The 24,671-nt window shown below is 46.4% G+C and overlaps 1 protein-coding gene across 2 annotated transcripts in view; it reads right to left on the reverse strand.

The window, feature by feature from the left end:
• The window catches only part of SFXN5 (sideroflexin 5), a 126,529-nt gene that overhangs the window by 83,699 nt on the left and 18,159 nt on the right, over positions 1 to 24,671 (reverse strand). For both annotated transcript variants that reach the window (XM_045549853.1, XM_045549854.1), the window contains exons 3-6: positions 20,933 to 21,010; positions 5,340 to 5,366; positions 4,724 to 4,778; positions 2,670 to 2,695 (exon numbers count right to left, since the gene is read on the reverse strand). In XM_045549853.1, coding sequence (XP_045405809.1) covers positions 2,670 to 2,695; positions 4,724 to 4,778; positions 5,340 to 5,366; positions 20,933 to 21,010 — 186 coding nt within the window. The remainder of the gene's footprint in view (positions 1 to 2,669; positions 2,696 to 4,723; positions 4,779 to 5,339; positions 5,367 to 20,932; positions 21,011 to 24,671) is intronic.

The raw sequence follows: 24,671 nt of genomic DNA on the forward strand, positions 1-24,671 counted from the left end.
TTGTAAATATGATGGGATGGAAAAACACAAAACACAATATCCTAAAAGACGCTGGTAACCCAGCACACTGTAGAGTATCAGCTGTTTACCCTGGTGATCGTGGGGCTGCCTGGGAGCTGGGCTCACTGCCACCACCCAGCATCACGAGAGAGTATCATACTGCCTATCGCTAGCTTGGGAAAAGATCAAAATTCAAAATTGGAAGTATAGTTTTCATTGAATACATATTGCTTTTGCACCATCATAAAGTTGAAAAATTGTAAGTTGAACCATCATAAGTCAGGGACCATCTGTGTATAGTATGTTACCTTTTATATAAGAATAAAAGGGGAAATATATTTGTATTTGCTTATTCTTAAGAAAAGAAATAGGAAGGATAAATTTGTTTACCTACAGAAGAGGGGTGAGAAGGAGGTAGAAGAGATAAGGAGGGAAATGGAACTGTTATGAGGATATCTTTTTAAATGGCTTTGACTTTTAACTATTCTAATCTTCTAAATATCAAAAAAAATCAAAAAGAATGGGGAAACAACTGAAATTGAATGCCAATGCAAACTAGTAAGCCTAACTGTATATTAAATAGATAACATAAACACAGAAGAAAAAAATTAATTCAAGTAACTTTTGAACATGCTTCTCTGACAGTATACTCTCAGTAGGATATATTCTAAGGACAAAAAGAACGTCAAAGAAATCTTGGGCTTTACTTAATACATTTTTTTAGAGTGGTATTGATGTAGCAGTTCTGGAACTCTTATTTGTATGTATAATACGGAGTAAATATATTATTGTTGGATCCTCATTCAGGGAGAAGGGAGATACAAATACACAACAGGAGAAGAAATGAAAGAACACTGAGATGTTGGATTAGAAGTATCAGTATAAAGTCATAAATTTAAAAAGTTGTATGTCCTAGCTTTGTCCTCTACAAGTGCCTGAAGCAATGACATCCCAAGAACAAGGAGCACACCTAGCTTCCAGATCTTGGTTTCTAAATACCATTTCCCTCTGAAAGGGACTAGGGCTCTGTGGAGAAACAGATCATCCTAGGACTGAGGCAGAGAAAGGACTGTACGCAGTGAATCTAGAATATCCTGTTGTGCCAGAGAGTACTGAAGCTCTCAAAGAATAAGGGGACCATATCAAATAAAGAGCTGACTTCAAGGGGCTCCTATTGGTCAAAAGTGGCATAATTTGCATATCAAAATAAATAATGGCAGGAGTAAGTTTGTACCTACTGAATTAAAAAATACAAAGACCATACTGATGGTTTTAAAAAAATATTAAAGTATGAGGTAGAAGGGAAAACATTTATTTACAAGAAAGTGCCAACTAATAAACATAGAAGGAATGATATCTATGGTATTTATAGGAAACTCTGAGACTAGGTAAATATTCTGTTCTCAATCAGTTTTTCACCAAATGGTTTTAACATCTGTTGGTCATTCTTGTCTGTTTCTAGTTCTAGGCTAATGTGAAAAAAGCTACCATAAACATTCAAGTACAGATCTCTGTATAGACATGAGAAATTCATTTCTCTTGGTTAAATACCTAAAAGTAGGGTTGCTTGGTCATATCATAAGTGTATGTTTAACTTTATAAAAAACTGCAATACATTTTACACACCTCTTGCTCCAATCTAGGACCCATTCTAGGATCACACACTGCATTTAGCTGTTATCTATTTGTCCTCCTAGGTATATACCCAAGAGAAATGAGGGCATGTATCTGCTAAAAGACTTGTAGAAGCATGTTCAAAACAGCACTATTTGTTGTAAATCCCAAACTGGCAACAACTCAAATGTTCACTAACAGTAGGATGCACAAAGAAATGATATATTTATAGCAATGAAATATTATACAACAAAAAGAACAAATACTACCTATAACAATATAAACAGAGTACTCTGTGGTATAGATATTAAAAAATTATAAACAAATCTCACAAACAATGTGAAGCAAAAGAAGCCAGACACACAAAAAAGGACATATGAATGATTCTGTTGATAAAAAGTTCAATAACAGGCAAAACTAGGGTAGAGGGAAGGAAGTCAGAAAAGTGGCTCCCTGTCGGGGTGGTGCCTGGGAGGGACACACGAGAGGTTTCTGAGATGCTGATGATGCTCCGAATCTTTATCTAAATGACATTTACTTGGTTATGCTCACTTTGTGAAAATTTATCAAATTGCACATTTATGATAAATGCACCTTTCTGTATGTTTGTTTTATTCCAATGAAGATAAAATGAAGAGTAAACCTAACCCTGATTCCAACACTGAGCAAAAAGAATACTGAAAACCCTTTCTGAATCAATTTCACACTTTAATTTTCAGAAGGCGGGCTTATATTCCTCCTTCCCAAGCTCTTTGGGAAAACTTCCCTGTAACCAACAGGTCCTAATGACGATACTGGGGATGGAAGTCTGCAGAGATGAAGGCACTGCCTGGCTCCATGTTGGGTGTAAGTCAGCACACTTCTTATGAAAAGAAGTTTGACAATCAGCATCAAGAGAAATAATAAGAAATGTAAATCATTTTATCTGGTAATTCCCCTCCAGGAATTTATTTACCCTAAATCAACAACTCAGTCAAATATTTATGAACAATAATGTAAAGTTATACATTAAAACAAAAATTTAGCAAAGAAAATCCATTGACAGTAACACTTACAATTGGCGTCCCAAAAGGAATGTAACCTATGAGCAGGAAGAAAGAAGAGTCAGCTCTTATGATCCACATGATTTCCCCTGTGAGGTGAGACACCCCCTTCCCACACTCACTACACAAGACCAGACATCCTCCAAGGACCCCAGAATGTCTTCCTTCTTCCCTCGGCGTGTCTTTCTAGCATAGGTTCTGACTTCCCTGGCATGGTGATCATTTCAGGACAGGGAATTCCCTACCCACCTCAGCTGTGTACCTTTAAGCGCCAGAGCTTCTTAACTCTCTGGCATCCTGGCTAGACGTCCTCAGTGGGGCAGTAGAGAGCCTGGGTGAAGCACAACCAGGCCCTGGGGCTGGCTCCTCACTGCTCGTGGTCTCCAGGGAGGCTCCCTCTACAGCCCCAAACGCTGTCAGTGGGCAGCCTGCTGTCCCCAACCTCTAATTGTGGCAGCCAGTCAGCTGGCAGCCAGACAACAGGGAGCATGCTTATCTGAGCTGCATCTAAAGCACAGGTTAGCATCCTGAGCACGCAAAATTGTGCATGCACACTAGCCCTCTCTCTCCTCCCCACTTCCCTCTGGGGAGAGGTCCAGAGTTTGATCATCCCCTCAGAGGAATTCATGACTCAAAAAGGTCAGAAATTGGCCAGGCGCGGTGACTCATGCCTGTAATCCCAGCACTCTGGGAGGCCAAGGTGGGAGGATTGCTTGGGCTCAGGAGTTTGAGACCAGACTGAGCAAGAATTAAGACCCTGTCTGTACCAAAAACAGAAAAAATTAGCCAGGTGTGGTGGCATGCACCTGTAGTCCCAGCTACTTGGGTGGCTCAGGAAGGAGGATCACTTGGGCCCAGGAGTTTGAGGTTGCAGTAAGCTATGATGACACCACTATACTCTATGCAGGGTGACAAAGCAAGACTCTGTCTCAAAAAAAGAAAAAAGGTCAGAAATGACAAGAGAAGCTAGGCTCCGGGGGGTGAGAGCCTGGTCTGCCCAGCGTGGGGACTGCAGCGCGTCTGAAGCCACAACCATAAGATGCTCAGAGCCTCTGCTGCCTTGGAGTCTGCCATGGCAAAGTGAGGGGGCACAGGGCACTAGCTGCCTCAGTTTACACAATGGCTTCCCGTGTCCATCCCCTCCCTGGTTGTTTATTTCCTTGCCCCCATGAGGTCAGGTTCTGCCGGCGGTGGGGGGGGTCCTGACTGACCCACCCGACTGAGAGGGCTCCGAGGCCTTCCCCAGGCAGCAGCAGAAGCCCTCCCATCCCACCCTCATGACTCAGGGTGGGTACACGCGTTGCATGGAGAAATGGCAAGAAGGAGGCGTCCACACACTGGTGTGGGTGTGACTCTCTGCAGTGTGCCCCTGGGCAAGGCCTGAAAGCTCGCAGAACCGTCGGCAGGATAAGCATGCCAGCCCCAGCTAGTGCATATGCATGTGCTTTCTAAGCCCTGGACCCAGACCTACCGAGCTGTCCCTCTAGTGACCACTGGGACTTCCCAGGGGCAGCCATCTCGTATCCCCCTCTGCCCACTGGTCTCTACAGGACAGGAATCGCCTTCTCCATGTGCATGGCAGTGCAAATACAACACACGCATCCTGAAGGGAGGGCTGACAGCGGGATTGGAGAGCAGGGCGTCAATCTGGAGACCGACTGCCTGAGAGGGGACCGGGGAGCAGGACGTGGAAGGAAAGAGCGGGTGGCGCGCAGACATGAGAGGAGGGGTGGCTTGTAGAAGCCAGGGCTTGCCTGTGGCGGCGTCACTGAGGCTGCCCCTAGAGTGGTGCACAGCCTGGGGGTGAGAGCACCACATTCACCCCGGGGAGGTCACGGCTCCACCCCAACTGCTCAGGAGGAAAAGGCAGCCAAGCTCCATGGGGGATTCAGAGGCCTGGCCAGCGTCTTACACGGTCAAGCCAAGGAGAACATGTGGGTGCAAGTGTGGCTGCCTGTGTGACACGCTCCATTCCCTCCTCAGTCTGCACATCTGGACGCTCCTGGAGCTGGGACCATAGTAAGTGCGCTGGGCTGGGCAGAAGCAGCAGGGTCCCAGGAGCTTACCTGACATTCTAAAGGGCATGAAGATCTTCTCATTGGTGTCCGGGTGTAGAATAGCCTGGCAAGAGCCGGGAACAGAGCACAGGGTGATAGTGAGGAAGGCGAGAGGGAGGGAGAAGGGGACAAGCAGAGGTGCTCGGGGCAGAAGGGGAAAAGGACAGCTCCCCCAGGAAGACTCAGACGCCAGTGGCTGTGTGTTGCCTTCTGGCCTGATAGGTCTTTCCACCCTTTAGGGCAAGAAAACATGGCCATAAACAGCACCCCCTCTCCTGACTGATCCTCAAAGGCAAGTGTAGGGGAGACCAAAAGCTCTGGGGACCAGGACGGTGTCTTCTTTGCAGGCCTCCTACCCCCATGCCCGGCACACAGTAGGCATGTAATGATACCAAATCATTATAGCCCAGTCCCTTGCTGGAGCTCAGAGAGCCCAGGGCAAGGCCAGCCTTCAGGAACACTGGCCCTCAGGTGCAGGGGCAGAAGGAAGGGTGAGGGTCCAGGGGCAAACTGAAGTCCCAAAACAGCCATGGGACGAGGGGCTTCCACTAGATCCCAGGACAGGGGAGGGTGGGGCCCAGGAGGGTACGGAGAAGGAAAGAAAAAGAAGCCAAAATTGGGTTACCTGTTTGATTTTCTGTGCACTCCAGAGCTGGAAGAAAGAAAGAGAGAAAGAGAAAGGAAAAGGAAATAAAGGACAAAAATTAAATGCACGTATCAGTTTAAGCTCTTAAAGCCATATTTTCTAACCGAGGGATCCAGCTCCAAAAGCACAGGAGGCTCAGGCTGTCGTCCTCACCCCACCCTGGGGCGCGGCAACAGAGGGTAAAAAGGCTACAGATCCCAGAAAGGCAGAGCTAGGCCATCGCACACAGATCATTTAAACCAGGAGCTCTTGACTCTGGCTGTGCTTTACGATTCCTTGGAGAATTCTTTCAGCATTTTTCCAAAGCCCCCTATTTGATTCTAAGTCACGACCACATAAGAATCCTGATTTAAATGAAGACACTTCAGTTGTCTCCTAGAATGACTAGGGGCAGCACAGCGTGATTTTTTTCAGAGACAGACTGCCTGGATTCTTGGCTTTGCCACTTCAACCCCTGAGCCGCAGCTCCCTCATCTGCGAAGTGGGGATAATAGCCATGCTTCTAAGGTAGAATTGTTGAAGAGGTGTATAGACAGTTCTTAGGGCAGAGTCAGCACATAGTAGGTGTTTTATACGTGCTTACTGTTGTTGATATTATTACCCCTATTGTTGCTGTTGTTGTTATAAGAAGGTTGCAGGGAGAAAAAACTTGCTTCTCAAATGAGTGATGCGGTTGTTTCTTTCCAGCACAGCATGGGGGACAGGCTGGAGAGACAGAACAATTGTCAATCCCTTCAAATGACCTAACTACTGTATTTCATTGAATCTAAGATATCATTGATCCTAAGATACATTAGTATGGACAACAAAAGAAAGAACACTCTGATGTAATGCCAAGACCCCAATTAAAAAACGCATCCCACTGTAGAGATGCTACAGTGTGATAGAGTAGGCCTCTTCAAATCAAGGAATCATAGTCAATAAAAATGTACATGCTGGGGAAGCCAAAGGCCAGTGCATTTTTCATGAAGCAAGAAGGATACAGGGCTAGAAGGAAGACGCAGGCAACAGCTGATGTTTGAAGTTTTATAAGAGAATAGTTGCTATGCCTCATATAGCAATGCTGGTCATCTGGAATATAAATTAAGCTACAGAAGTTAAGAAGGCTACTGGGTAGTAAAAATAGAAGTTATAAAATTGATACATTAAAGTTTATGCATTTTAGTCACAGCTGAGTCCCTCAAACCTTAATTCACAGCCTAATTAACTCTTATTTTAGATACATTTCCAACACACTTGATTGTCTGCCATTCCAGACCCAGGCAGATTAGAAGCAGTAGATTTTTAAAAAATAATAATTGGAGAACAGAGGGGACTGATGAGAAAAACTAAATGCAGAATCATGGCTAGCACAAAGGTAAGTGAGAGCCTAATAGCAAAGAGGTTTTAAAACATGGCAGAAGGTTGGTTCTCTCCTCTCTGCTCAGAAAGCGCCTTCCTGAAGTACACCCCCAAGTCCAGGCTCCATCCCAGGTGCACCCCCAGGCCCTGTGCACAGACTCCTGCCATCCCAGGCGCTCCACTGTGATAATGACCTCCTGGGCCTCTCACCTCCAGAGGCACAGCCCAGCCTCTCAGAGACAGGAAGCTGCTTTTCAGCACTGTCGCCTGGCACCCCCCACAGGGCCTGGCAAACAATAGGTGTTCAATATATGCTTGGTATGCCCAAGGTGTAACTGATCTATGGCTAAGCATGGTGAAGCAAATGCACAGATTTATCTCTTTTCTTCCCAAATCCTCAATAAACGAAGAGCAAAAGGATAAACCAGCTGAAAACCCCATCAGGGAGGAAGGGGAGAAGAGGTATATGGAAAGTTCTTGGAGCACTGCCAGCACATAGTAGGTGCACAACAGCACGCGGAAGAGGCCACACATCTCTGACGGGTGGAGGGCTGATGAAGGGATGAGTGGCCAGCACAGCTGCAGAGGGTGGCAGTGCACCCCGTGGGCCGCTCAATGGAGGTGCGGGGTGGCAGGGCCAGAGAGCAGGGAGAGAGGTTGAAAATGTCCCCGTGTGGGGGACAGAGGCCCAAAGCTCCTGCCCAGGTGATGGAGGCTTATTCTCCAGAGAAGCCATATCAGAGCAGCCCAGACAGGGTCACAGGCATAGAGGGGATGAGGGAAAGGTCTGGGTACTGAACACGGGTCTCCCCAGGAGCCCGTCTGCGTCCAGCTCCCAGAACACAGCCTGCGGGAGGATGGAGACACCTCCTCTAGGGAAACAGAAAGGCTCTCAGAGAAACAGCCCACTGAGAGGCCAGCTTGGAGGACACGCCATCGCTGGAGTGCTGAGCAGGCCTCGTGCTAGGGGTCTGATGCTGTGTGGTTGCTGTCTTGGCTTTCTTAATACAGTCATGGGCCACACAACAATATTACGGTCAATGAAAGCCACATATAAGACAGTGGTCCCGAAAGATTATAATGAAGCTGAAAAATTTCTATTGCCTGGTGACCTTGTAGCCATTGTAAGATCATAGAGCAACGTATTACCCACATGTTTGTGTTGATGCTATAAACAAACCTACTGTGCCGCCACAGTTGTAAAAAAGCCTCACACATACAATTATGTACAGTACATAATACTTGCTAATGATAATTAATGACTTACTGGTGTATGTTTTTATGACACTATACTTTTTATCATTATCTAGAGTGCGCGCCATATATATATATAAAGTTAACTGTAAAACAGCCTCAGGCAGGCCCGTTATCATAGGAGGCATTGTTATCATAGGAGATGACAGCTCCATGCATGTTATTGTCCCTGAAGACCTTCCAGTGGGACAAGATGTGGAGGTGGAAGACAGTGATATTGACGATCCTGACCCTGTGTAGGCCCTAGGCTAATGTGCATGTTTGTCTTAGTTTTTAACAAAAATGTTTAAAATTTGATTAAAAAATTTAAAATACAAAAAGCCTTATAGAATAAGGATATAAAGAAAGAAAATATTTTTGTACCATTGTATAGTGAGTTTGTGTCTTAAGCTAAGTATTATTACAATAGAGTCAAAAAGTTAAAAAAATTGGTTTATAAAGTAAAAAAGCTACAGTAAGCTAAGTTTAAATTATTATTGAAGAAAGGAAACTAATTTTTTATAAATTGAGTGTAGCCTAGGTGTACGGTGTGTATGGAGTCTACAGTAGTGTACGGCAATGTCCTAGGCCTTCACATTCACTCACCTCTCACTCACCGCTTACCACAGCAACTCCCAGTCCTGCAAGCTCCATTCATGGTAAGTGCCTCATACAGGTGTACGCTTTTTTAAAATCTCTTATACTGTATTTTTATTGTACCTCTTCTATGCTCAGATACACAAATGCCACTGTGAGGCATGCAGCTGCCTGCAGCATTCCGGGCAGTCACATGCTGCACAGGTTTGTGGCCCAGGAGCAACGGGCCGCCCCACACAGCCTAGGCTGAGGAGGCTGTGCCATCTAGGTTTGTGTAAGTGCACTGCCTGCCGTTCGCACAATGATGAAACACCTAATGATGCATTTTTCAAAATGTGTCCCGGTCATTAAGCAATGCGTGACTATGTCTTTATCTTCAAATGTGTGGTTTGTAAGTGAAGACGGATGGGACAATGGAGCATGTGCTGGTGGCCTGGAGCCTCGGCTCACATGCGGTCCTGCCTCACACTGCCCCCAGCCACCTCCCTGGGATGGGTTCTCGGCACCCACTCGGTGACTGCTGTCACCCTCCACTCCTGGCGGAGGGCTAGGGGCAGGGAGGGCCAGGTAGGCCATGCAGGTCCCACACACCAAGTTGTGGAGCAGGGCTCTGGGAGCCTGTGAGGGTCTGCACTGGCACCGTGAGTGCCCCCATGGCTGAGGGAGAAAGACGTTAAATAATAGCAAACAAAAAAAACCCACCCTGCCATGTTTGGGGCCAGGGGAAAGTAGAGAGAGAGAACACAGAAAAGAGGGAAAAGCTTTTTTCTGATTTTTGACAAAGGTCTTGCATTTTCATTTTGCATTGAGCCTCACCAATGATGTAGTCAGCTCTGCCTATAAATACTGTTATTTAGAGTACCCCAGTGAAAAGGATCACTGCTCAGTGAGCTACACATGCACAGATAGAAAAGGAATTCTGGAGGTGAAAGGAAAAAGGAATTCTGAGGAAACGAGACAATGCAGGAACTAAAGAAACCTTTTAAAATGCTATAGTATCTTCAAAGCAGTAAGACATGAAGGAAGAAAAGGATGCAATGAAAAAAGGGGCAGGGGACAAATCCTGGTTCTACCACATACTGAATGGGTGGCCCTGGGCAAATGATTTTGCCTCTGTGCCTCAGTTTCTCCACCAGTAAAATGGGTTGTTGTAAGGGTAGGGCAGAGAGTTCTTGGTGCCCCTTGGCAGACTCTGTTTCCCTTCTGGCACACGGCTAAGCTTATACTTACCAGGCCCCCTGCAGTCATGTGGCCTCCTGGGACTGGGTGCTGGCTAGTGGACTGTGGACGGAAATGACATTCTCTACTTCTGGGCCTGGCCCCACAGCCTCCCACGGAGGACCCAGTGGAAGACAGTGAGGACCTAGCAGATGATAAAGCCAGTCCCTTAAGTGGGCATCTGCCAAGTCCCGGGGTTGCACTGGATTCGGACATGACTGAGAAGTAGATATTACTGTGGTAAGCCCCTGAAATCTGGGGGTTTAATCTGACTAATACAGAATCTTGAATGAGACATGCATATATAAAATATGTGACTCATAGAACGTGCTCAATATAGTTGCCTAAAATAGAGGGGACGCAATTCCAGTGAGCAATACTTTTTTAAACGATTTACTCATCTTTCAAAGTGACTTCATCTCTATTGTGTCATTCCTCCATCATGCCTGTGAGGTAGGTAGATGCTCATCTCAGAGAGACTCAGTGACTAAGCCAGGGTCCCAGGGGCCTGGTGGCAGGATGCAGACAGCCACTCGGGCCTCCTGTCCTCCAGGCCTGGGTCTTCCCTGCTCTTGGCCAGGGTGACAGCCCGGCCTGAGGCACGAGAGAAAGAGTGTGGCTAACACCATCCTGAAGTCCCAGTGCCTCCCCCTTGCGGTTGGCAGCAGACTCTCCCCTCCTGCCAAAGTCCCAGTAAACAGCACCACACTTGTAAGCAATGACTGCATCTGCGTCCCTCAGATTCAAGGACTGACTCCTCCACCCCCACCTAGGAGCAGCGATGGAGAGTCAGGTAGATGCTGCAGGGAGGGTACTCTGGAAGGCCAAGAGCGCAGAATCTACAGAAATATGCCCCCCCGACAAACGACACCACCACACACGTGGCCCAGCAGGCTAGTGCCACAGATAAAAGCCAATGGTAAAGTCTCGCATGATAATTCCATGCTTTTATGTTTTGCCGAGCACTTTTCCTCCCATTAACTATCTGATTCTCATACTCAGAAACCTGCTCCCATAGAATAGATGAAAAGATCAAAGCTTAGAGCCATGCCCAAGTTCTTAGAGATGGAGCCAGAACTACAGCTCATGACATCTGACTCAGATTCATTCATTCACTCATGCATTCATTCCCACTTAGTGCACACATACTACATGTCAGACTAAGGGTTATGTGTTTTCTAGGGGCTTCGTATCTATTAGCTTATTTAATCCCCTCAACAGCCCTAGGAGGTAGGCACCAGTATATCTCCATTTTATAGATGTAGAAACTGAGGTTCCAAGAGCTTAAGTGACTTGCCCAAAGTCCCACAGCATTGCTGGGATTTGAATCCAAGCAGTGGCTTGAGAGACTCTACTCTTAACCACCACATGCACCCATCGTCAGATGCGAGCACACTCTGCACACTGTTCTGCCCCTCAGGCACGCAGTAGTATATTTCGGAGATCTTTCCATAGCCATACACAGAAAGCAGCCTTATGCTTCCTAATAGAAACCTTGAATGAATATACTATAAACTGTCCCCTGTTGGTGGACTTTCAGGCTATTTCCCAGCTTTTATTTTATTATAGTAAAATGTGCATAACATACAATTGACCATCTTAAGTATTTTTAAGTGTGCAGTTAAAGTGCATTCACATTGTGTGCAGCCATCACCACCATCCACCTCCAGAACTTGTTCATCTTCCCCGACTGAAACTCTGTACTCATTAAACTCCCCATTCCTCCCCCAGCTCCTGGAAACCACCGTTCTACTTTCTGTCTCTATGAATTTGACTGCACTAGGTATCTCATATGAGTAGAATCATACAACATTTGTTCTTTTGTGACTGTCTTATCTTTTTGCCATTACAAACGATGCTCCAGTGAATTTCACTGGAGATGTTATTATATCATGAGTATTTGTGCAGATATCTCTGGCATGATACGGAAGAAATCGATGATTGCTGTAGGGAGGGGAAGTGGGCAATTGGGGGACAGAGCAAAAGAGACTATTTTTTTATTCTCTACTTTTTTTATACCATTAGAATTTTGTATTTTGCTCATGTATTACCTACTCAAAAATAATTATTAAAAAAATTAAAGGTAACCACTAAAAATATAGAAAAAAGGTACACAACTTCCAAGCCCTTTGTCAACCCATATGGCACAGACCATGAACTGTCCAACAAAATCTATGTCCCCTTCATCCCGTCACAGAACAGTAGCTGGCAGATGGCTGGCTGGCTGCACTACATTTCCCACGCTCCTTTGCAGTGGGGTTTCTCCATGTGCCTGAGCCCCCCAGTGGCATCTGAGGGGAAGTAATGTGCCTTCTCCAGGCCAGTGTCTCCCTCTCCCTACCTTCTGTCCCCTTCCTGTGAGCCAGAGCAAGGATGTGGCTGCAGCCCAGCCCTGGCCATGCAGGCAGGATGACACCCAAGGAGGTGGTGGAGAAACATCCTAGGTCCCTGAATGATCTTGTGGAGCAGAGCCACTTGCCCACCTGGAACGTGCACTGTTGCACGGCAGAGAAACAAATTGTCTTATTTAAGCTAGTGCACCTGGGGATCTTTTGTTACAGCAGCTAGTGTCACTCTAATATCACCTATTTGGGGTTATAGGAAACCACCTCCCGTGACATCAGAGAAGGCTTTCCAGGGAAGAAAGGAAGGAATAGAAGCTAAGATGGTGCTTAAGGCTCTTGTGGTGGCATCTGGCAATGCACCAGCCTCAGAGGTTTTGGGGTGAGATAGGAGGGACATCTTCATTTTCAATGAAAATTTCTAGTCATGGTTTGAACTTGTTTGGGCTCCTCCTATCTCCAGGCTGTAGTGACAACAGTCACTTTCATGGATATTGGCCTTGGCTTGGTCACTAACTTGCATGGTCTTCCTGTGCAAGTCACCTCACACCTTAGACTTGCACTGTTTTTAAAATTAATCAGGTAGAGGAAGGGGCAGCAGGTGGAAGCAAGCCTCTCTAGGGCCCCTTGCTGTCCAACAGCCTATGATGCCAGGCCCAGCTTGCGTGGAGGCCAGGACAAGGACTCAGGTCTGACTCCTTGGATCTAGGCTTTTCCCTGGGCCCATGGGGTTAAATGGTAGATGCAGAAACAGCAGCAGGTACCGCCCACAAGCCAAGCGCTGGCTGCCAGTTCCAAGTTTCACCAGCCAGTCCTGCAAACAGGTTACAGGGAAGGGTCATCCTGGGATGTGAAGCATTGGACAGGGGGCCAGATGAAAGGCAGTGGGTGTGCCGTCCACACTGGGAATCTAGAGAAGGGAGCCCCGAGCATCTTCTCATCAGCCCATGGAGGAAGCATCTCCACTTTAAACTACAACTCCTACTTGTGACCTGACCTCGTTTGGGTTCAGCCCATCTCCTCTGTGCCTCTGGCTAAACATAAAAATATGTGGCCCTGATCCCCTAGGACTTACTGGCTCCAGTGATAAACCAGGGTCGAGATGAGACTTTGAACCCTGCTTGATTTCTCAACTTGGTGAATGAGGACACAGAGGAGGTGTGGGGAAGCAGCGTGGCTGAGAGGTGGCTGGAGCATTGCAGAAGTTTGCTGATTTCAAAAACAGCCAGCACCTCAGCTGAGCTGCCGTCTGGACCAATCTGAAAGTCAGTGTAGAAACCAAGGGAGGGGCAGAGGGTGCATCTCAAACATACTTCGAGGGCATGGCCTACTCACGAGCCCTGCCTTCGCAGGCAGAGCAGGACATACCCCCGACACCCGCAGGGAGGAGTAACTGCCCAGCCCCACCCCCAGCCTGGCGCGCTCCTCTTCCCCTCTGCCTCCTTCCAAGCTGCTTCTCCAAACTTCCCAAGGCAGCAAAGACAGAGCCTATTTAAAACAACCTCCAGAAGGTAATTAAACAGAGCCTGAAGGGGATCCTTCTGTAAGGCAAAGAATGCCTCCATAAAACAAACAAAAAAAAACTTCCTAATTTATCAGTTGGGCCAGTCGCATTATACCTCACCATTAATTTTGTTGCCATGGTTACTCCCAGGTAATAGGTACCTGTTGCAAATCTATGTAGGGCAAAGGTACCCCCAATTCTACAGATGCAAGAGAGAGAGACTCTCCGCCTCGTTCTGCAGCACAGCACATGGCAGCATCGCGATTCCCCTACACGTGTGGCTTGGCTCCATCAAGACCCGGGTTTGAATTCCAGATCTCCCATGAGATTTAGGGCCACTTACTTAATCTGTCTGAGCCTCTATTTCCTCATTTGTAATATGAGGATATGAATACTTTCAAGGTTGTGAAAATTAATAATTTGTTTATTTAACAAATTCATTTATTTAACAAATACTTACTGAGCATCTACTAAGTGTTGAACACTGCTCTAGGCACTAAGGGTAGATACATGAGTGAAAAAAACCAGACAAAAATCTCTGCTTCTGTGGAGCCTACAGGCAGGCTAGTGTGGCCAGATAGACGATAAGCAATGAAAACAATAAATAAGCAAACTCTCTGACATGTTAGAAGGATACAAGGGAAAGTGGAACAGGGTAGGGGACAAGGAGTGTGTGCTGGCAGTGGAGATGGAAGTTATAGCAGTAAGTCAGATAGCTGGAGCGGGTCTCATTGAGGTGACACCAGAGGAACACTTGAAGAGGCGAGTGAGCCACACAGATATCTAGTAGGCGAGTGTTCTGGCAGACAGAAAAGGCAATGCAAAGGCCCTGAGGCAGAAGTGGACCTATCTGGCATGTTTGAGGGACAGCAAGGAGGCCAGTGTGACTGGAGTGGACTGAATAGGGGGAGAGTCATAGGAGACAAGGTCAGAGAGGAATGAGGGCTTTGCAGGCCAAGTTAAGGACTATGGTTCTTATTCTAACTGAAAAATTATAGCGTTTCTGCTGGAGCCATAGTTCTCAACGGGGGTGTGCAGTGGACTTTTGTAGCCAGAGGACATTTGGGATCATCTGGAGACATTTGTGGTTGTCATGACTGGGGAGGGGGACCTAGGTACATCTGTTGGGTCAAAGCCAAGGGCACTGCTAAACATTCTCAGTGCACAGGACGGCCCCCACAGCAGAATCATCTGGCCCCAAATGCCAACAGCGCTGAGTCTAAGAAAGCCTGTAGCAGAGGAACAAACAATGTCAGGTATGTTTCCAGAGACCACTTTGACTGCTGTGCCGGGAATGGATGGAGGGCCCAGGTGCAATGGGGAGACCATCGGGAGGGCACTGCAGTGACCCAGCACCCAGTATGACACTTTGCCCTCACACAAATGCCTCAGCTCATACTGGTCACTTACTTGCCTGTTCTGTGCTCATGACAAGGGCCAAGCTGGGGCTGGCCCAGAGGGGCAGGGTGCCCATCCGGATTCCCGGAGCCTGAGGCTATGAGTCGGGGTAAGGCTGGTGGGTCAGCCCCTTCCCTTCAGCCAGCTCCTGACAAACCTGCTGACACTCACAGAAGATTTGGGGTACAAGTATTTTAAGCCTCTGGTGTTTACTCTGCTATTTTCAGCAAAGCCCGAACACGGCTGACCCCATTTCCTCCCTGCCAGAGGAGACCTGCAGTATCTCTTGCATCCCAGCAGCCGTTTCTCCTTGGCAGGTCGAGGGCAGAAATATGAACTGCATGGGGGCTCTGAGCAGCCGGTATGTTGCGCCAGGTGCAGAGCAGGCACATAATAGAGGTTGGCTGGCTCCCAGCCTCTGGGGAATGGGGATGATGGACAAGAACAACCGCTCAGGACCCTGCAGTGGTTCCCAGTGATCTGCTCACCACACTCCCAATGACTCCAGTAGCTTCCAACCTGGTTTTTATAACAGCACTTACTCATCCCCAGTCCACCTGGCACTGCCGCCAACTGATCCCGCCACAGTGCCACTGTCATGCTACTCCCTTGCTCAAGAGCTTTCAGTAGCTTCCCCTTACCCAACATGACACCTCCAGCATCTCTGCCTAGTTTTCAAAGACTTTCATAATCTGGCCTTTAACTCCCCAACTTCCTTTCCAACTTTCTCTACCTCATCTCATTTCTCTGCCTCTTTCTCTGTCTGTTCCTCTCCCCTATTCCCTCTCCCCGTCCGCCTACATATATGTTTCTCCTCTCCATTCTACTTCTCAGCTTTTGCCTGTGACTTACAGAACACATCCCTCCCACCGGTCTAAGGGGACCCAGTGTCAGATGCCTGTCCCACCACAGACTAGCTATGGGACTTTAGGCAAGAAGTACAACTTCTCTGAGCCTCAGTTTTCAGGCTTATAAAATGGAGTTGACACAGGTACCAACTGACAGGTCTCTGAAGATTAATTGAGATAATACAGGCACAGTGCTAGTACTTAGTACAGCGCCTGGCCCTTGGTAAGCAAGCAGTGAGTGGTAGTTCACCATGGGGAGGGGTCTTTCACATCTAATCCCACCCATTTCCATCCACACCAAGCCATTCTGGCAAAGCCCTAGCAGACACAAGTGCACAAATCAGACCCAACATTCAGAAACTTAATTGGTTGTGCCTATGCTTATATTTTTGGTCAACTACGGCTTTGTTGTTTAACTGTAAGCTGCCGTCCTTATTGGGGTCCATAGCACATCAAATTCCTACCTCCTAAGCCTAAAAGGTAAATTATATTTATTTTTGTTTTATCCTCAGGACTAATTGGCATAGCAACCTTTTAATAAGAACAGTCTGTGGAAGAGCCATCAGTCCCCCGTTAACAGAAGACAAAAACATGGTATCCAGGGTGAAAAAAAGACCAATACATTTGCACATACTCTGGTGAGGTGCTGTAGCTGGAGGGCAGATTAGATGACAAACTGGGTAGAAAAACAGAGCATCACAAGTGACCCAGCACTGCCCATGACACCACAGACCCAGCCACAGGCTTCTGACCCCACACCTGCAAAAGGACATCAGAGCAGGGCACAGAGCCTGGATGCAGGCAAGGTCTCCAGACTGAGACCAAGAACCACCTGGGCCTCTTCAGATGGCACATGCATGACCCTTGAGCAGGGCCAGCCTGGGCCAGGGCCAGGGCCTGTCCTTGAGGCTTCCCAAGCCCTGAGCTGGCATGTCATTACCTGTGCCCTCTCCTCCAGTGTCTGTGGAGGCCAGAGGAAGGTCTGGCTTTGCAAACTGAGGCCCAGGGAGGGAAGCACTGCAAGAGCTGATGCAAAGTCCAACCTCCCCCGTTCGCTGGGGAGCCAGGAGGATGGGGGAAGGGAGGAACAGAGAGGCTTTGCCTCTAGGGGGCCATGGCGGCAGGCTCACACCTAGAGCACTGTGCTACCCAGCCACCAGATGGACACTGCAGGCACCACCAACATGAGCCAGAATTGGGAAGCACCGCTAGTGCCAGGCCACCTCCCCAGCTCTCTGGAGGCACAGGGGGGCTTTCGGGCAGAACACAAAGGAGGCCCAGGAAACAGGGCAGGCAGCTTTAAGCTACTGAAGGGAGCAAAGAGGAGGAAATGGGCCTCATTCCCCAGACTCTGAGAGCTGGACGGGGTCCCAGGAAGACAACTTGAGCAAGAACGGAGCAGAGGGGAGCTTGGGCCAGGAGTAGACACAGGGTCGGGAAGGGCTTGGAGGCTGGACCCACCTTGACAGGTCTGAGAAGAACACGTGAGGGTCGGAGGACTACTTTGCCTAGCGAAGGGTGGAGTATCAGGGCATGCCATCCAGGCTCTCTAGTGCCCATGGCCAGAGGGAAGTACCGCTGCTTGGGAATGAAAGGTCACAGCCTGCCCTCCCTGCTGGCGGCTGTCAGTGACTCAGCACACAGTACAGAGGCCTTCAGATGGGCCCTGCATCAGCAGGCACTGCGCCGGGTCTCTTCACTCCCCTAGGGCCCCGCACGAGGGCAGCCGGCCAAGGCACTGCATCCACTCACGCGTTTGCCCTCCCTTCACGTCACCCTGTGGCGGTCTAGCACCTTCACTTCGGTCACTCCCACCGCAGGTGCCCTCCCCACCTCCAGCACAACCTGCTTCTGGACCACTCCTACCCGCAGCCCCCTCCGCACAGGCCCTCTTCCCACCCCTCAAATCCAGGGGAGTCCGGGTGGGTTACTCCTTCTGCGGCTCTCCCACGGTATCCGGTGTTCTCACCGTCACTGCCTGCGTTCAGGGGTGAGGGGGTCCAAGAGGCAAGAACCTGGCCCAGCTTCTTCCTCGTTCTATCCCCCCAGGCCCTAGCCCCATGTATATAGTGATGGCATAGAAAAGAAAAAAGGTAAGAAAATCTGAGTGTCAGCATAAGAGGTCCAAATACTTGACAAATAAGGTTCCAGAATGAGAAGAAATTATCAAAAAAACATTGTTTAAAAATTTGCTAGAATTGAAAGGTGTCTTCAGTTCTCTTTCAGACTGAAAGAGGTCACCAAGAATCCAAAATAATGAATTTTAAAAGAGATAGTGTTGTGAAATTTCACAGATAAAGAGATGATCCTAAATATTTCCAAAGAAAGAAAACAGACCACTTGCAAAGAATCAGGAATAAAATGGCATCAGGTTTTTCAACAGCTATATTGGAACCCAGAAGAAAATAGCACAATGGTCTTCAAAAATCTGAAGAAAAATGATTGTCAACCTAGAATTTTCTCCTCAGCCAAACTGTCAATTAAGGCTGAGTGCAGGATTACAATTTTTTTTAGACACAAAAAGACTCAAAACTTTCTTCCCGTTTACCCTTTCTCAAGAAGCTGCTAGAAGAGGTGTTCCACCAAAGCTACAGCATATACCAAGGAAAAGGAAGACTTGGAGCTGGCAGGAGGTGGACCCCAGAAAGGAAAATTTCATGGAAAAAAAAATGGAACTGAGGCTGGACATGGTGGTTCCTGGCTATAATCCCAGCACTTTAGGAGACTGAGGTGAGAGGATTGCTTGAGGTCAGGAGTTTGAGACCTCCTAGGCAACATATTGAAACCCCAGATCTACAAAAAATTAAAAAAAAAAAAAAACTAGCTGGGCACAGTGGTTGTACCTAGAGTCCGAACTGCTCAGGAGGCTGAGGTGAGAGGATCACTTGGGCCCAGGAGTTCAAGGTTACAGTGAGTCACTGCATTCCAGCCCGGGCTATAGAGCAAGACCCTGTCTCTCAAAAAAAAAAAAAAGAAAGAAAGAAAGAAAGGAAGATGAAACTGAAAAATAGGAGTCTTCAAATTAAAAGAAGGCACTGAAAATATAGTCATGTGTCACTTAACGACAGGGATACATTCTGAGAAATGCATCATTAGGCAACTTTCTTGCATAAACATCACAGAGTGTACTTACACAAACCTAGAAGGTACAGCCTACTGTGCACATGGGCTATTTGGTCTAGCCTAGCGCTCCTAGGCTACAAACCTGTACAGCATGTTACTGCACTCAATATTGTAGGCAATTGGAACACAGTGGTAAGTATTTGTGGATCTAGACATATTTAAACATAGAAAATGTACATAAAAATACAGTGTAAAAGATTTTTAAAAGGGTACAACTGTATGTGGCACTTACCATGAATAGAGCTCGTAGGACTGGAAGTTGCTCTGGGTAAGTGGTGAGTGTTGGGTGAACGTGAAGGCCTAGGACATTACTGGACGCTACCACAGACTTTATAAACACTGTACACTTAGGCTACACTAAATTTACTAAAACAGTAGTTTTCTTTCTTCAATAATAAATTAAACTTAGCTTATTGTAAATTTTTTACTTTATGAACTTTTAAATTTTTTTTAACTTTTTGACTCTTTTGTAACAATACTTAGCTTAAAACACAAACACTTTGCACAGGTGTACAAAAATATTTTCTGTCTTTATATCCTTATCCTATAAGCTTTTTTCTACTTTAAAAGTTTTTTTTGGTTTTTGTTTTCTGTTTTACTTTTTAAACTCTTTTAGTACTAGCTAGAAACTAAGACACAAACACAGACATTAGCCTAGGCCTACACAGGGTCCAGATCATCAAGATGTTACTAGGGGAGAGGAATTTTTCAGCTCCATTATCATCTCATGGGACCACCTTCATATATGGAGTCGGTCATTGACCAAAACGTTACGCAGTGCATGACCACACTGAAATGCTGCTGGAGGGTACAGTAAGAGTTAAAGATGGTACAAAGGAAACTATGCCAATGAAAAAAATGAGGCCATTATCAACTCCAGATAAAACATAAAGTTGGAAAAAAAAGAAACATAATCATGATACAACTAATTTGACTGTTCAGTAAATGTTATTTATATAATTGTGATAACATGAATACTGAATAACTCCAAAATCATAATAACTATTTTGAGGGCAAAGATGTTTGTTTATAGGGATGGATAATAAGAGAGCTGAATCCTCAACTACCAAAATAGATAGTGCGAAAGAACTAATTGAGAAATAGCAGTGTAGATAAGCACATTAGTTTGAAATACAGATTTCTGTCTGAAGAACAGCTAAAAGTAGTTGCTCCCCAGGAATGGGAATTTGGGAGGGATGGGTAGCATACTATTTTTCCTTACAAGTGCTTTAGTAACATTTGACTTTTTCAATTATACATACATATTACTTTGAAAAAATATGAATTTTGAAAAAGTTTTTGAAATTAAGTTAACAAACAAAAAGAAAGACTTTGAGACATTAACCATAAGTCTTAATAATCATTAAAGTTGTTCTACATTACATTCTACCTTCTCCCCAAAACCAAATATAACCCTCAACATTTCAGTTAGCTCTAATTAAAGTCCCTATATATTTAAAAAAATGAAATTATAGTATCCTAGCCTAATCCTCACCATTCTCCCCATCCTTCCCACCTCAACCTGAATTTTTGGCAGTGGTATGATGGTAAATGTTTAATAACTGGTTCTCTGGAGAAAAAGTCTGATTTGTGGCATTTGCCAATTTCCATGGTGTAAATACTTCCATTCACGGCTAATTTAGGCTACCACTGTGATGTCACTGAATGTGAAATTGGGAAGAAATGCTTCCAATCAGCTCTTGCAAGCCAGTGCAAGCCGGCTTCACCAAACCACTGTCTTTGGGTCTCTCTAGCCTTATCAACCTCTATGCTTCCCAACAGACCTAGGATATGGGGGAGATCTGAGTATCTCCCCAAAAGAGCAGGAAGTCCCCAGAGGTACATAGCAACAGTAGAAGTAGATGCCCAAGGAAAAGTATAGTGGTTCTGGCTGCAGGGAAGGGGTTGTGAATTAACCACCTTCCTTCCCCCCTCCACCTGCCATACTCCCAGCTCCAACAGAGTTACCTGCTCATTGGTGACCCCCGGGCGCAGGGTGCCATTCTTATAGTCCTCCAGTAGCTGCACAGCCTCTCTGAGACGTCTCTGCAGAGGAAAGAAAGAGATATTGAGGGGCACAGATCCATGGCTCCTGGGAATTTTTCCCTTTTAGGATTACATCAATGTCAATCAAGTACTGAAAGTGTTTGTAATGTGCAAGGCCTCGGGCCTATCCTCAGTTCATAGGACACACAAAAAATAGTAAAGAAGGATACCACCTAAATGTCCTTCCATTGGGAAATGGCTCAACGATGGTGGTATAATAATACTATGGAACAGTATTCAGCAGTTTAAAAAGTGAAGTAGAGCTACATGTGACTCCATGGCCATATCGCCAAGATATTTTCTTGAGTAAGAAAACAAATTGCCAAGTAGTTTGATGCTGTTTGTTGTACCAAATAACACACACACATAAAACGATATTTTCCATGAGAATATTTATGTGTCTAAATGCATCAAAAAATCCTAGAAGGAGACCTAACAAACTGGTTACAGGGATTACCTTGGGGTAGAAGGAAAGGGCCCACACTTGGCAAAGGGTGTCAGAAGGAACTTTAATCTTAATTGTAATATTGAAAGCTTTTTAAAGAACATATTTATATAATACTTAAATAATTTATTTTTGACATTTTAAAAACACTGGCAAAGATTTACCTACTAAAAGTACATAGGGCTACAGTAACTGATGAGGAGAGAGAGAGAAAAGGATAGAACTGTATGATTTTTAGAATCTAAAGAGATACCAAGTGATAGGAGGTAGACTTTGTCTACCAAAAGACTTATATAAGAAAGTTCATCCTGGCCTATAGAGGACAGAAAAAAAAATTAATTAAAAAAAAAAGAAAAAAGAATGTTTACAGCAGCACTATTCATATAGCCCCAAACTGCAAATAATTCAACAGTAGAATGGATAGGTAAATTATAGTATGTGCCCACAATGAAATATTATACAGCAATTAAAAAGTAAACTACAGGCCGGGCACGGTGGCTCACGCCTGTAATCCTAGCACTCTGGGAGGCCGAGGTGGGAGGATCGCTCGAGGTCAGCAGGTCGAGACCAGCCTGAGCAAGAGCAAGACCCCGTTTCTACTAAGAATAGAAAGAAATGATTTGGACAGCTAAAAATATATATAGAAAAAAAATTAGCCAGGCATGGTGGCGCATGCCTGTAGTCCCAGCTACTCGGGAGGCAGAGGCAGAAGGATTGCTTAAGCCCAGGAGTCTGAGGTTGCTGTGAGCTAGGCTGACGCCGTGGCACTCTAGCCAGGGCAAAAGAGTGAGACTCTGTCTCAAAAAAAAAAGTAAACTACAAATACATGTTACAAAGTAGATGAATCTCACAGACATAATATGGCAGAATGTATTTTCCAAAGATGGCCACCCCAATATTCCTGTCTCCCATGTTCTTCTAGAACATTCCTACATCCTCATCTAGAGGTAAAGTCTATGTCCCCTCCCCTTGATTCTGGTCAGGACTTTGTGACTGCCTCAACAAATAGAGAATGACAGAGGTAAGGTGATGTAACCTCATCTTAGAGCTAGATCATAAAAATGTCTCGCACTTCCACTTTGCCCTCAGGATGGTCACTCTTTTGGAACCCAGTCACCACTCTGTAGGGAAGCCCAAGTGGCTTAGGAAAGACCCATGTGTGTAGGAGCTGAGGCCTTGTCACCAGCTTACTCCCCATGCAAGTGAACCATCTTGCAATGGAATCTTCCAGGCCCCCATCAAGCCACCCTGGGCAATGCCACATGGAGCAGAGAGGAACCATTCCCTGTAAGCCCTACCCCAAATTGAAAACCAGTAAGCAAAATAGCTGACTGTTGTTTTAAGCCACTAAATTTTGGGGTGCTTTGTTACATAGAAATAGCAGGCTAATACACACAACGATAAGCAAAAGAAGACACAAAGAATACATATAATAAAGTTTAAAACAGGCAAAACTGACATATGGCAGTAGAGGGCCTTATCGTGTCCCACCTGAAGGTGGGTACTGACAGGGGAAAAAACACGAGGGAACCCTCTAGGGTAACGGGCATGTTCAATGTCTCAATCTGAGCAGCAGTTGTATGGGCATAAACATACGTAAAAATTCACTAAGCCATATAGTTAGGAGTTGTGCATTTTACTATATGTTATACCTCAAAAAATTAACAATAAACAGACAACAGTGATAGAAGGCAGCTCACGTCAAGGTCCAGATGAGGGACCGGGACATGAGGTATGCCCAGTGTGGGGGAGGAAACCCCATTAAGCCACCCTGTTCCCCAGGGTGGGGACTAAGGGATAAGGCTGGCTAGGGAGAGACCTCAACATGAGCCCACGAAGGGCACCCGGCGGGGCAGACTGAGAGTCTGCAGAGCTGGCTGACAGGGTGGGCTATGATCAGCCACCGCCACACAGAAGATCAGCAGCAGGAATAACTGCCCACCCAGACAGACCAGCCAGACCGCCCTCGCCCCCAGGCCTGTGCGAAGTACCCGTCTCCAGTGCTGGGCTTGCCCGGCCTGGCTCCCGGCCCACAGTGGAACTCGTAGACAGGGACCAAGGAAACTCTTCTTGCTTGGACTGGCCTGAAGGCTGAAAGGCACTGTCCTTTCCCTTTCAAGTGTCTGAGTATCAATTCCTAGATTCCCAACAGCCCATTCCTGGAATCTGTTCATTTCCAAAGTGAAGACGTGGCTTTGTGGTTGTTTTTTGTTTGTTTTTTCCCCAATTATACAAGTAATCCATACTGTTTAAAGAAAATGTCAGAAAAAAATAGAAAAGCACAAAAAGCAATTTTAAATCACCTGTAAACATACTACTGAGATAACCACTGCCAAAGAAAGGATGATTTTTCTTCTAGACTTAATACAGTTGTTTTTCAACAAAATTGAATCATGTTGATTGTTTTAACTGAAGGTCACACAAATAGTAAGTGGTCGATTTAGTATTTGAACCCAGAGTTTATTCAGCCTCTTGCTCTGCACACCACACCGCACACCCCCCAATGCCACCAGAGCCTCCTGGTGCTGAGCAAGCCCCTCCTTCCGCCTGCTTCCTCCCGCTGCCCCGGCCGCTACAGCCGGGACAATGCTTGCTCCACTTTCCAGCGCTGAATGGTGAATGGCCCCGTGTTCTCATTATTTTTCCCACTCCAGGGATTCTCCTGAGTTCCTATAACAACCTGGCCAGATTCCATCTCATTTGACACGGGCATCAAAGGGAGCCCTCTTGCCGAAAGAATAAGTTCCAAAGAGCCCTGATTTTGGCAGAGGGCATGGGTTGAGGGGAAACTAAATCCAAAGTTCCCAGAGACAAGTCTAAGGACCCAGGACTGAAGGAAGCTGGAATGTGCTTTTCTGCCTCTGGGTGCTACAGGCTGGCCTCGGCCTCACTAAGCCTCTCTTGGCCCTGTGGGACAGGCAAGGCCTCAGGTCACCTGTCTTGAAAGGTCCCCAAGGCCTGGATGTTCTGGGGGCTGGTGTCCCCACTGCAGAGAACGGGGCCATTTGGTGGAGACTCAGGGAATAGGAGGAGGGTCCCCCTGCTTTAAGCCCTCCTCTCACGCTGCTGCGGGATTGTGAGGCTTGGCAGAGGGCTTGAGCACTCAAGGGGTGGGGAAAGCCGGGAGGTCGGTGGCAGGGCAAACCCTGCAGGAACTGTTTTCAGCCAGGAACAAACAGGGAGCCAGCCCCTGAATGCAAAGTCTGTGAAGGGCCC

This window comes from Lemur catta, chromosome 4, assembly GCF_020740605.2.
Source record: "Lemur catta isolate mLemCat1 chromosome 4, mLemCat1.pri, whole genome shotgun sequence".
NCBI classification, from domain to species: Eukaryota; Metazoa; Chordata; class Mammalia; order Primates; family Lemuridae; genus Lemur; species Lemur catta.